Source organism: Diceros bicornis, chromosome 16 (assembly GCF_020826845.1).
Source record: "Diceros bicornis minor isolate mBicDic1 chromosome 16, mDicBic1.mat.cur, whole genome shotgun sequence".
Lineage (NCBI taxonomy): Eukaryota > Metazoa > Chordata > Mammalia > Perissodactyla > Rhinocerotidae > Diceros > Diceros bicornis.
Window position 1 is genome coordinate 13,334,105 of NC_080755.1, and position 14,696 is coordinate 13,348,800.

Consider the following 14,696-nt stretch of genomic DNA (forward strand, 5'->3'; position numbering starts at 1 on the left):
AAGCAAAAGCTCTCTTGAGGCACAAGATAAAGAGATGCTAATGAGAAGGAAATATACCTAATTGGGAAAATACTGCTGAGAGACACATCATAAGAGGTAGCAGTTTCACAGAGTTAGAGGAGAGTCACTGAAACAATTAAGTTCTTAGTCTTATTCTCTCTCACAAACCCAAAATAAATTTAAAATAATTTTTCAGGTGCTTTAAAACATCAATAGAGAAACATTTTTTATTCATTAAACAAATTTCAAAGTGGTACAAATACAGAAAATCCACAAGTACATAGCACTATAATTATAGTGGCTTTATGACTTTTGTAATAGTTCATAAATTATTATATTTTTAATATGGAGGAAACAGACTAGTCTGGAAGGTAAAATTGCCTTTTAGGGATATAAGTTTTAGCACTACAGCTCAGAAGACAAAAAGGATTTAAGTAAAGTAGAGCTCTAGACCATACAATTCTCTGGTTGGCCAGACTATGCAGGAGTCAGCCAGGTGCTCCCTCCTTACCAGGTGATCTAGTGGAAAAGAGATGGGTGGCCTATGGCATGGAAGAAAAGGAAAATCCTGACTTACACTGTTGTCAAATCTGAAAGAAAATAGTCTGTTTGTCTCTTTCTGTGAACATCATTCGTCAGATATTCCATCTTTTTACAACTTCAAAATATGGCTTAAAAAATGGCCTCAGTGGCCCTTTATCAGATAACTGGTAGAGTCAATATAAATTTTCAAATTTAAAAGTTGTAAAAATTGTACTGTTCTAAATGACGTTCCTCAGCTGAACACAGACATGGAATTAGAGACTACAAATCAGCCAGCAAAGCTCACAACTGTTTTCACCAGGACTTGCAAAGGCAGCAGCCACTAAATAGCCAGAAATATGAGGTTATGAGAGCTAGAGACTTTGTACTTTCAAATTTAGTTGTTGTAGCAGAAAAACTGAAATAAGAACCAGATTCAAAGGGGGAAAAAACTACAAAAAAGATAACTATCCTTAGGAGTAAGCTTATACACAGTATAGTAGACACTATTGTAAACAGCTGATATTTTTATAATCTAGCAGCAATGAACCCCAAAACACTTATTTATGTGTATATTCATCCTAGACATTGTAAGATTATTCATTCAAAGGAGAGAAAATGATTAGATGCTCTAGAGTCAAAGTGTGAGTTAAAAAAAAAAAATCTACAGGTAACCAGACATATTTCTGTATATGTCCTGGTCACTCTTTCTAAAGTAAGCATTTATTATTAGGTTATTTACTATGTTTTAGATATTGCTGGCACTTTAAATAATATCCTCATCCATAGGTATAAAGAGAGATTCTCTTCTTTACAGTAAGCGTTACCATTTGAGAGAGAATGGAAGCAAGGCCTATGACGAAGGTAGAATCAGTAACACTGTCAGAATTAACAGATATGGAGAAGAAAGGACGGTTGCCTTTGGACAATGCGTTATCCTTCTCAGATCACGGGGGTACTCTTCAGTACACCAGAAAAGCTAAATGGAACCTCAGAGGCCCAAATAGGGCAATATCATTTTACTGGTCAGATCAAGCCTGGATAAGTAACCACAGGGAAAACTGAGGTACACTTTCACAGACATTTTCTTAAAGGCCAGCCGAACAAAACAGTGTATAAATTAATATTAGAAAGGCAACTGTTAATGGTCAGTTAATAGGTACTCTTTTCTTGGATACTTTCCCCCTCTTCAGTTCCCCACTGATTGCTTATTTTTCCTTTTCATGTCTACCAGTTATTTTGAAACTGGTAATTTGATTCAAGTTAAACAATTTTCCTTTTAAATCTAGAAAATAAGGTAAATGCAAAGTCATTCTATGCTTCCATTTACTCTAAGAATTCAGAAACAATCATTTAAATAACTTGATGTTATCTTAAAAAGGGAATCCTCTTTTTAATATTCCTTAATGATGTAGAACTTGTACTATAATTTTATTATTTAATATATGTGACATAATGGTTTGAGCTGCCCCTTTCATTTGAAGCATGACTTTTCTGAGTACCTGTGTCAACTCACTGTAAAATCATGATAAACTGAAGGATAGCTGATCATAAGGAAGTGTATCTTTTGAGGTCTAACAAATTTATCAACTATAAGAGAAAATGCAACAAAAACAAAAATAACAGGAGATCCTTAAAGGATTTTTCCCTCTTAGAAGCCAAAAGTAAACTACCTATGAATTACAGAGATTTGATGTCTCACATTAAACAAGAAGAAAAAAAAAAAAAAACCCACAGCTTCAAACACTGTTTTGTAGAGTTTTTCAATTCTGGTACATTTACAGTCTAATTACACTCTAGTAAAGAAACTATGATATTAAAAATTAATTCATTAGAACCTCCGACTAGCTTAAAAGCTCACTAAGATCTCACGAGCAAATACGTTAGCTAACAAAACACACTGAGTTTCTTAGTTAATACAAAAGAATCCTTCGTTCAATAGCCTTGCGACAAATAGGACATTCACTCATTCGGTCTCCGCAAAGCTGGCATGTTCCATGGCCACAGAGGAATATCATATTCTTCAGACGATCCAAACACACAGGGCACATTGTCTGGAATGTGATAACAAATAAAGTTATAAATGCTGAAACATTTTATACTGTGAAAGTGTAACGTGACAACTCTGTAACATCATAAATTTTCTTTTGTTGTTTTAGTCAAATAATCTTTTGCTGCTTTAAAAAATATTTTTTAATTTTTAAATAGTTAAAATGCCATCTCTATAAAACAGAAATATTGGTTGTACTGTCAAGACAGTATAAAAGGCACTACATAAAATAAATATTATATAAAACAAAAATGCAAATGCAAAATCTAATAGGAAATGGATGAAAATAGCTCCATTCGGTCTGATTCAGATCCCCAACTCTAGGTGCTATGCTGTTCTTGTATGAAAATAACACAATGTATCAGGCCTACAGGGAGCGGGGAGCAGTATAGAGATGTTGCTAAGAAGACATGCCCAACACTAGCCAGACGTGATATAACCTCATTCCTATTATAGTCCTACTTTAAAAAGGAGCAAATTGAGGCTTAGTGAGGTTAAAAACTTTCCCACAACAAGGCATAATGCAAACTCAGGTCACACGGCCCCAGAGCTCTTGCTTTTAAACATTATGCTGCACTGCATTACTATCAATGTAGATTCCTTAGTAAAAAACCATCAGCCTTACTTAACATATTAATAAATGTAACATCATGTACTCAGAAGAATTTTAAAGTATGTTAGGTACTTCTGTGAAAACATTCTAGAAAATCATGTATTAATTCACAAAATACATTTTACATTTTATATTTATAAAAACATATTTTATCTTAATATATCATAATACTTCATTCTGAATTATACTTTTCCCACATAACATAGAAATGAAATAAAGAATGTCTCGATTAATAAACTAGGCCTAAAATCTATATGACAGTGCAGTTACCAACTCTGACAATACCAGAGATCATTATGAAAAAAACAAACAAAAAAAGGAATTGTAGTCTAACTTGTTAACCCTACCCTTCCAAAGTAAATTTTCAAATTTATCTAAAAGTTTTGAGAAGCAAAGCTGAAAAAAATCATATTTTTTTAATTTAAAAAAAACCAAACCAGCTTTTTAGTGTCATTAAAATAGTTCCCTTTTGGGGCTGGCCTAGTGGTGTAGTAGTTAAGTTCACATGCTCCGATTCGGCAGCCTGGGGTTCACAGTTCAGTTCCCGGGCACAGACCTATTTTAATATTCCTACACACCGCTCATCAAGCCATGCTGTGGCAGCATCCCACGTACAAAATAGAGGAAAACTGGCACAGATGCTAGCTCAGCAACAATCTTCCTCAAGCAAAAAGAGGAAGATTGGCAACAGATGTTAGCTCAGGGCCAATCTTCCTCACCAGGAAAAAAAAAAAAGTTCCTTTTCCATTAAATTTTTAAAGTTCCATATAGTTCATTAATAACTCTTATTTCCAAAAGTAAACACATCACGGGGGCCAGCCCAGTGGTGCAAACGGTTAAGTGTGCGCACTCTGCTGTGGCGGCCTGGGGTTCGCCAGTTCGGATCCCAGGCATGTACTGACGCACCGCTTGTTAAGCCATGCTGTGGCGGCGTCCCATATAAAATAGAGGAAGATGGGCATGGATGTTAGCCCAGGGCCAGTCTTCCTCAGAAAAAAAGAGGAGGATTGGCATCGGATGTTAGCTCAGGGCTGGTCTTCCTCACAAAAAAAAAAAAGTAAACACATCTGTGCAGCCTGGGTTAAATTACTTTGAGATTAATATATCCTCAATAGCATATGAAATTAATTTCTGTCTGTTTCAGAGACATTGGGATAATAGATTGGAGATTTAAAATAAAAAAAAGAAAGAGTTATTCAGATGCTTTCTCTTGGTAACCTCGAAGGAGTCCCTACAAGAAATCCCATCATTCCTCAGAGAGTTTTGTTATAACTGTTTAAATACTTCAGTGAGAAAATATGGTAACAAAGATTATTTAAGGAAGAAGAAATTTCTTTAGAAAGGTAAACTCTGGATAAAGGTAGGCTGAATTATTCTTTTAGGATCCATAATAGGGCTCAATACATGTCATTAATCATTACACGAACAATTTTAATTCACAATTAGGCGATAAAATGCTTTTCACAGAAGCTGTGTTTTCAGTTTTACCTTTCTGTAAGTGTCTTATGGGAAAGGAACTGAGATTCTAAGAAGCTTTAAAAATTTTTAAACATTTTATTTTACATCAGAATGAGCTAAATATGTTCCTATTTTAATATTCCTACATTAAGAACTTATAAATCCATATTTATCTTTACTTATTCACTATATCACAAGTATTACTAGGTACCAATTTCAAAAGAAAAACTGGCCCAATTAAAGAGTTTTCATCTTCTCAGATAGGTTTGTTTATATTCCTAAGGAATATATACATTTAATTCTAAATTAGGTATCACAAGGGTCATTAGTTACCCTGGGTCACTATCTTTTGACTATATTACTTTCTTATAAAGTCAGATAGAAAAGATAAGAGTGATGACTCTGACAACTGCACAGCAACACTGGTATGACTGCCATACTAAACAAAGAACACGCTTTGCTGCTCAATCCTTTAAATCAGATTTAATTGTTGGGTCAAATGTTAAGGTAAAGGGAAAAAAAAGACTTTTCTGCCACATAGCTATAAGTTTTAGCTAACATTTATTTTATTGTTGCTTTTATTAGACATTGAGTAGATATAAAAGAGTACTTCGTTGGTATGTATAAGATATAAAGAACAATATAACCACCATTCAGTTTAAAGCATGGAATGCTACCCTTTCTTCTGAAGCCCGTCTATACGTTCTCCCCAATCCTTTCCTTCCACCCTTCACTGATAATCCCTATTCTAAATTTTGCATTTCTCTCCCTGGCTTTTCTGTATGGTGTGCATGTATATATACATACACACACTGCTGACCACAGGTAACTGAACTGCAGTAAGTGACACCACAGATAAGGAGGAAAGCAAACTGCAGGGTTCTATCCAAGTTTTTAGGTATCCACTGGGGGTCCTGGAACGTATCCTCTGAAAATAAGGGGTGACTACTGTATATATACATGCTTTTCTCCTTTTTATTGAAGTATCACATCAATATAGAAATGTGCACAAATCTTAAGTGTCCAGTTTAACAGAAGATCACAAACTGATCAAATGCACATAATTGACACTTAGATCACGAAATGGAGTTTCAGTACTCTAAAAACTTCCCTCATGCCCCCTCTTTGGCCATCCTAGCCAAGAAAACCAGTACCCTTGATTCTAAACACTTTCTGTATGATTTTTTTTTTCCTAAGTGTTCATCCTCAAACAATACTCGATTTAGTTTTATTAGATAATGACAAACTTTTCCAAAGTGTTTTTATTAATGTGTATTCCCACCAGCAATGTATGAGTTATGGCTGCTACATATTCTGCCTAAACACTTGATACCGACAGTTTTTAACACTGAGTTTGCCTCTCAAAAATGCATCTCATCGTGGTTTTAATTTTCACTTCTTGATTACTAATGTGGTTAAGCATCTTTTCATGTTTATCAGTCAGTGTGTTTCCTGTTTTAGAAAGTGCCTGATGAAGTCTTCTGATCAGATTTTACCTATTGCAAATATTCAAATACTGCAAGTGATACACTATCGCTCTATATAGTGAGTGATAACCACACTCACTACAGAAAACACTTGTAGTTTTACAGAAAAATACAAAATGCCATTCTCAGAATCATTCTTTACCACGAAGAAATCATTATTACCTGCTCTTTAATGTCCTGTAACTGCTGCTGCAACTTTTGCACATCTGCATTGACATTGGTATTATCCTTGTCCTTCTGTAACACTGGAATATTTCCACTTGCTATAATATAGATAAAAAATTTTAATGTTATGACTTTTCACAACAAGGATTTTTTTATTTCTAAAATTATTACTGTTTTTTAATTTAAAAAACACAAGACTATTATTAGAATTCTCTTTAAAAATTTTTTCATACGTAGATGACAAATACAGTAATGACATTCATGTTATACTCTTTCATTTATAATCTTCAAAAATAAATAACTTTGCACATTAACTTCTACTTATATTTAACGCAGCTGGGCAACAATCTACACACAGATTTCTGGGTTTTCCAAGGCTCTACTTGCTTCCTTTGGCAAGCTAACAAATACACTTTATGCTTGTTTTCTCTGATCCTGAATTGTACGAACCCAAGAAGGTAAGCAGCATGGCATTTCAGCCAGTTTTGGCAGCAGCAATTATCTTCAAGTCTCTTAGATGATGTTTATGAGAACACACAAAAGCCTAGACTCCTTCGTTATGCCCGACTCTCTTTGTTGTTACTGCTCTGAGATGAGGATCTTCATGAAGGAAAGGCCGTGATCAGTGGTCTGCTAACCAGAGGGATACTGTTTATTCCACTTTTCCTACTCTCTAGATTCTCAGTCTTTTACTCTAGTTAATCTGTGCCTGGTATTTTTATTCTGCTCTATGGGTAATATAGACAAAAAGCCCTGGGCAGAAGTGGCTATGCTAATTTTCTTCCTCATCTGTATACAGAACAAAGAAATCAAAGATACCATCCAGCTTATGTCTAGTGCAAAGATAAAAAATATTTTTACACAGCTGTACTATGGAAAAGGTTGAAGGTAAACAATTCACTTTTCACCTTTCCATTTGTTCACTGGGTTACACTTCAGTTTACAGTTTCTCTGTCCCAAATAATTACTATTTCATAAAATACTTCAATGCACTAGGTAAACCTGCTACGTAAAGGAATGAGGTTAATAGTTGTGTAAACTAAAAAGATAATTTGTAATATGATGTTCCCCCAAGATACACTAAATTTCATCTTAAAAACAGATAGCAAATTTTCTTTAAGCAAGAATATAACAATATTCTTTATATCATACATGGAGGTTTCTTAAAAGACTGATGTTTAAAGTTCTATAATCATATTGCAAACTAAAAACATATATAATTTCAGGTTCCTTGTAAGGTAACAAGAACAAAACCTCTTCTTCTGTAGATTCAAGTCACGTACCTTATGTTACAAGGCAACAGTATACTATACATAAGAAGAGATGTTTCTGCGAGTCCCAAGAAGAAAGCAAAGTGTGAAAATGCCCAAGACAATCTACTTACAGATGTCATCAGAGGCATCTTCTGAACTTTTCCCTCCACAGCACATAATGAAAGGCACTCTGCGTTCAACTACTGCCCGACACTGCACACACTTTTTCATCAGGTTAGCACAGTCTGGAAAACAGCAACAAGGACACTTCTTACAAGAGAAAACATGAATAAGAGGGTTGCCTCTCTCTGTTCATTTTTTTTTTTTTTTTTTTTTTGGTGAGGAAGATCAGCCCTGTGCTAACATCTGCCAATCCTCCTCTTTTTTTGCTGAGGAAGACTGGCCCTGGGCTAACATCTGTGCCCATCTTCCTCCACTTTATATGGGACGCCACCACAGCATGGCTTGACAAGTGGTGCGTCGGTGCACGCCTGGGATCCGAACCGGCGAACCCTGGGCTGCCTCAGTGGAGCGCGCACACTTAACTGCTTGCGCCTACCGGGCTGACCCCTCTCTGTTCATTTTTATAACTTAATTTTAACACTGAGATAAACGTTAAGTTGTATCAATAGACAACTCTACCTTCTTAAAATGTTATCAAACCAGGAATTCTCCATTGGTAGCCTCTAACATAGAGAGTCCATTATTGAGAAAATAATGACATTTTCTAATATATTGGAACAAAATTGTGACAGGGGGCTTCTCTGTTTTTTTTTGAATAAGCAACATCATAAATATTTAAGGCCTGACAATAAAGGAAGGAGAGATCCTTCATAAATTTTAATTAATAATAGAATTATAAGGTTGTTCACATGATAATTTTCTAAAAATACTTTCTATTATAAATAGTTTATCTCTAAAATTCCTATAATATTTGAAAAATTCTCTTCCGTCTCTTTCTATCAAATTGATGTACTCTAACAAGGAAATCACTTAGTGACTACTTTTTTAATGTAGCAGTCATGAAAATATCAAAATTTTATCATGATGGACTCTCTAATACTTGTATATCAGTAAAATGCTCTCCCATCCCAAGAAGAAATATCTAGGCACAATTATAGGTTATTGATTGCTAATACGTCATGCATCACTTAACAACAGGGATATATTCTGAGAAATGCATCATTAGGCAATTTCATCATCGTACAAATATCACAGAACGTACTAAGGGGAACAAAATTGGCCACCCCAAAATGTGTCTCTTTAACACAAGGATTATTTTTAAGAAACAAAAGACTCAGAAACTTTTCCTTATTACCTCTCTCTTAACTGCCTAAAAGAATTCAGATAAAAAACTTGTCTCAGGAAGTGAGCTGTCACCTTAGGATAACATGAACTACGCAGGAGATAGGGAGGAACCTAGAAAAGCCTGTTTGCTGGCCTCCCCTCTGTGTTCTCTTGTTTCTGTCTGGCCAAACACACACTTGTTTTCCAAACCTTTGCTCCTTTTCACCTACCTGTGAATTGTCTTCCTTTCCTTTGAAGTCCCTGACTCTCTCGACCCCCAATATCTTCCCCGTCTTTAGCTAAGGATGGTATTGAAGGCGAGGGCTTTGGCCATTTTGGCGAGTTACTCGGTTTTCCTCAGTTTCTCCCATGTATACATGTTATTAAACTTTTGTTTGTTTTTCTCCTGTTAATCTGTCTCATGTCAATTTAATTCTTAGGTCAGCCAGAAGAACCTAGAAGGGTAGAGGAAAACTTCTTCTTCCCCTACGGTACTTACACAAACCTAGATGGTATAGCCTGCTACACACCTAGGCTAACCTTATGGTACTAATCTTATGGGACTGCTGTTGTATATGCAGTTCACCATTGATCTAAATGTCATTATGCAGTGCATGACTGTACTACATCTAAAGTTGTTAATTAATTATAAAATAACACATAGCACTTCAACAACTTCTTTCCAATTAGCATTTATTATGAAAGTACACTCCATACCTTAGCCTATGTACCAAATGTCTTATCATTTCAAAAACAGAAAAAATAACAGAAATTGTCGCAGGATATCCAGGGATAACTTATGACAAGACAGTAAACTTTAACAAAGCACAAAACCACTGATGTGGACAAGGTCGGGGGCACATACTCATAAGAGTGCTTATGCTGGTGGACAGAGAATTGCTCTCAAGGCCGATCTCATGCCAAGGCCTAAAGAGAGATGGGTTTGATGCTGGGCTATGAAGGATGCATTGGGTAGGAGATAATGCTAGTAGAAATCTGGTTTGGGATTTGTTTTCAATGTGAGGGCAGATCTTTTTTCTTAAATTTAAAAGATTAATTTAATTACCTCAATACATAATCACAATTATCTCAAATTCTTCTAACTGTTAAGTTAGGTTATATTGTTACCCTAAAATTTTTCTTCAGTCCCTCCAAAAAAGATATAATCTCTCCTTCCTTTGACCTGTCAAGACACTCTATACTCTTCAAGACTCCAATACCCTGTTTAACGTTACTGTGATATGGGTACTAACCGCTTTACTGCATACTCCTTGAGAGAGGGACATTTTGCACCTTAATTTCATCTTCCCTAGAAAATAAATATTTAACAACTTGTCTGTAAAATGGAGAAAACAATCTACTTCTTAGGGTTGTTGTGAAGATAAATGAAGAAATACTCAAAAAGAGATTAAAATGCCTGGTACGAGTTAAGAGTCCAGTAAAAGTTAGCTGTTGCTCTTGTTACATTTTAAAGCAAGGACAATGTAAAAACTCTGGGAAACTCCTGGGGAAAATCCATTAAGGCTCTAGAATCTGTGTTATCAACTACTAATTATAACTAGCTTTCAAGTCTCTGTAGCTATCACCTTGGTCTACAACAGGGGTCAGCAAACTACAGCCTGTAAGCCAAACCAAACCAAACCTGCCACCTTTTTTTGTAAACCAAGTTAATGGAAAACAGTCTGGCCCATTTGTTTACATGTTGTCTATGGTTGTTTTTGCACTACAATGGCAGAGTTGAGTAGTTGGAAAAAGTTGAATAGTTACTATAGAAACCATGTGGCCCACAAAACCAAAAATATTTATTATTTAACCCTTTACAGAAAAAGTTTGCTAACCCCTGGTCTATAAAAACTCTAATAACCCAAGTCTTTTTACTTAAGACAGATGTCTCTCTCCGTGCCCTCTGACATTGATAACAGCCATATACTAGCCTTTGGCAAACAGAAACAGTTAGGAGCGACAGAATGTTACAGTGGAAAAACCTTGATCCTTTCTTTAGTTAATGAGCTCTCTGTCAGAATGAAAAAAACACCAAGGCTTAAAGCAAATATACGCCAATGAAAGTCATCTGTCATACAATTTCTATCTTACTTTAGTCAGATATTATATTAAAAATCAACACATACTGATTGAACTATTGTGTAAATGGGAAACACCATGCTTTACCTTGGGGTCATTCAATAAGTAAGGTATAAGTTGTTAAACTTGTTTAAAATCCTTCATTGACAAATGTAAAAAGCGAAGGGAAGAGGAGAATATTAATACTGAACAGTGTATGAACTTAAAAAGAACAAGGGGGATATAGAAAAGCAAAGTTTAAAACATCTCTCAAACTTTAATATTATCCTCACAAAGAAAAGATTTCCACAAGCTCTCTTGACATAGAGGTTAAGAAAGGTTAAGAAGGCCAGAAATTATAGCCCCAAATGGCTGCTGTGGGTGCTTTAGCAGTGGGGAATGTACTTGAGAGAGGCAATACTAAGGTGAAGACTAACGAAGACGTGCTAATTTTCTATGTGGAAAAAAGCTAGACTAAATGTCTTAATATTCATTTTTGGAAATAAATTTCTATTGTGTGTGAGAAGAGATCCTTTGTGCTAATACAAATGAAATCAAAATTCAGGCTGGTAGAACACAGCACATTCTCTAACGCTCAGGGGCAAGGAGGAAAATAGGTGACATTCTAGTACAGAGAAAGAAATGGAAAGTACTAGAGGCCCACCAACTTTTCTGTTCGTGAGTTATCACACACAAAAAATTCAAAGATATAATTTGTTTCACATTCTATTTTTATAACAATACTGAGGAAGTTTTATATAGGCTACTTACTCTCACAAGCACACATGTGTCCGCATGGTTGAAAAAGAACAGCTGCTTTCTTGTCAGAGCATACCACACATTCTTCAATCTACAAAAAAGAGGTTACAGCACACGGGTGAACATCTACAGATACATCTAGTAACTCTAACAGTTCCTTTTGTATCCAAATGTATTTCCTCTATAAGGTAACACTCCTAGGCACAGAGGAATTTCACACACACTGCTCTGTCCCTTTACTCTCTTGGTAAAGAGAGTTTGCATCTTTGTATACCGCAGCTTAACAGGTTCTATTTCCACTTTAGTCTCCCCATCTGCGCTAAAGAATGATATAGCAAAACTCCATTTCCTCTGAGGTCAGGAAGACCAAACTAGACTTCAATTTTCTTTTTTTTTGAAAACTACTGTTGAGAGAAAAAGAAAAAGAAAAAATGACTAAGATAAGATAGATTTCTCATATTAATAAAAATCCAGCTAGATTAGCCAGATTGCTACAGCCCAAGGTGGATTCTTCTGTTTACCCACATTGAAGGAACTCTACCTAACACAACCTTTTCCAGGACTTGGTCAATTCCCCCACATGGCTGGAGCCCAAAGCTTTGCACTATTCTCTCTTCTTGATCTCTAAAGCCACAAGTCTTCCACAACCTACTCATAATTTCCCTCGATTTTACCTCTTCTTCATCTCTTCTTAACCTGAGTTGTGAGTGTGTAACTATTTCTTAGCCTTGGCCTGGCCCCTTTCACCCTCACCCCACCACACTGCCCTTGGTTTCACATCCATCTTGCACCTGTTCTTCTCTCTTCTGACACACTCACATTTACCCATATCTTGTGTCATTTTATATTACTGTCCAAAAATGATGACTATCACTCACCTATAACTTCACCTAAACAACCAAATACTGCACACACTCTCTCTCTATGGACTTGCCCAACTTACATCTTGCTGTGCACATAGAATTTACATAGTTGTAGTAATGTGGAAAGCAGTAAGACACAGTTGGTCAGAATCTTGACATTCCTGGATTCCAATTCTAGCGCCAATACTAACAAATTACCTAACATAGTTGAGCTGCAGCTTTTTTTTATCTGAGCATTAAAGAACAATCCCTCTTTATAGAATAATAATGAGTAAATTAGAAGATAGAGAAGTTAAGTGACCCAAATTCAAGTATACCCTTGAACAATTCTAAATACGAGATAGTGAGGGCATAACTGAACTAAGACATAGCAATATGGAGGAGTAGAAAGAGTTTTGAGAAATATTTAAGAAGACTTGGTAAATAATAAAACGTGGGGAATGGTGAAAAAAATCTAATAAGATATCTGCTAAGTTTCTAACTTGACTAATTGATTCAAAACAGTTGAAAGAAACAAATTTCAGTATCCTACAGCTTACAGGACTCACGACCAGGGTGTTCTTTCCAACTCAAGGACGACACATCCAGGCTTCAGTCCTATTCAAGGTCAGACTACAATGAGGGAGTGGTTACCTTCAGTACACCAATCTACCCCCAGACTGCAAACACTAAGCAGTACACCACTAGAACGGCAGGTGGGGAGCAGAAATAGGAAGACCTTGGAAATAGGTGCCTAAGAGACCTGAGGTAGGCACACTAATTTTTCATAGCTCCTGACAAAGACTTTCCTCTTTCATAAAGGAGACTGGGTAGGGCTGAGGACCATGGCTAAGTTTCAAAGGTGTGTCAGCTAGCTATGCGGCTGGCTAGTAAGGTCAACAGAAAAGTAGGCGCAATCTGGGTGAAAAAAAAAATGAAAATCCCAAATGTTAGCAACTAGAGAGATGGACAAAAGTCTCAAAAGCAATGATGGCAAGGAGGCGAAACTCTGATGATCTAGCCATTTGTACGTAAGAAGCATTTTCATACAAATATTTTAAGAACTATATGTGCTAAGTACTGGCCAAAGATTCAAATATGACCATGAAAAAAATATAAATTAGATACTATGTGTAAAGTGTTTAATTCAATGTCTAATTTAAAATTAGTGCCCAATACATGATAATTTTCTTATCCTCTCTATACAGTGATGTACTGGTTTTTAAAATGATTCCCAATTCAACTGTCTATGTACTTGAATTGTTTATAAAGAGTTTAAAATAACGTAGCAAATTGATCTAATAATCATTTACTTACCCATTCCCCTATAATATACACATATAAAAAACCTTGGAACCATAATTTTTTCCCCTTTTTGGATTTCTTCCTTAGGTTATATTCCCAGAAATGGGATTACCATATCCAAGCATGTTTATTATATATATATTATCAGGACAGTCTCTCAAAAACATGAATCCATTTATTCCATTACTTTCCAGCAGTGTTAAGAGAGTGCCCATTTCCCACTTTCCAGGCTAGCATTTTTTAAAATTTATTTTTGCTAATTTGACAAAAATGGTTAATAATAATTCATAGTTTTTAAATTTGTATTTCTTTAATTGCTAAAGAGACCAAGTTTGTTTATTCTCCCTCCCTCCAAATACTAATTCTATAATTTGTTTTATCTTCAGTGAAGATGTTCATTATCTTTTAACCACTTGGGGTCACTAGTTCTTTATATTCAAAGGCTCTGCAACCAACCTGGCAAATCTATCTGGTGGGTGTGTTAGTTTATGTATTAAAAAAAAAAAAAATTCCATAATTCAAAAAGTCAGTTGAAAGCTTATTAATTCTTGGAATTCAGAACTGGTCCAAAAAGAAATGACAGCATATTCCTTCCTCTCTACCTCCCTGTTCCATCAACCCTCCCTTATAGACATTGTTTTTAATTTTGTCTGTGTACCATAACACAGTGGAAAGAAGAGGGACTTAAGAATCCAGAGAACTGTGTTGCAGACCAAACTGTTAGTATTCTTCTTTGAGCTTCAGTTCTTCCTACTGTAAATACCTAGAGTTGGACTAGACGATGAGTAAGGGCTATTCCATATCTGAGACTCTGCTTTTGACAACCTGGGGCTCTGAACTCACTTTACACTCTCTCTCAAAGCACCGACAACATCCTATATGGCAGACGAGCTT

The 14,696-nt window shown here is 35.6% G+C and overlaps 1 protein-coding gene across 2 annotated transcripts in view; it reads right to left on the reverse strand.

Annotated features, from left to right (window-relative positions):
- Positions 1 to 209: 209 nt before the first annotated feature.
- Positions 210 to 14,696, reverse strand: part of MIB1 (MIB E3 ubiquitin protein ligase 1) — a 118,039-nt gene continuing 103,552 nt past the window's right edge. For both annotated transcript variants that reach the window (XM_058556824.1, XM_058556823.1), the window contains 4 exons: positions 11,668 to 11,746; positions 7,680 to 7,793; positions 6,293 to 6,393; positions 210 to 2,576 (listed from right to left, as the gene is read on the reverse strand). In XM_058556824.1, coding sequence (XP_058412807.1) covers positions 2,436 to 2,576; positions 6,293 to 6,393; positions 7,680 to 7,793; positions 11,668 to 11,746 — 435 coding nt within the window. In that variant the 3' untranslated portion in view covers positions 210 to 2,435. The remainder of the gene's footprint in view (positions 2,577 to 6,292; positions 6,394 to 7,679; positions 7,794 to 11,667; positions 11,747 to 14,696) is intronic.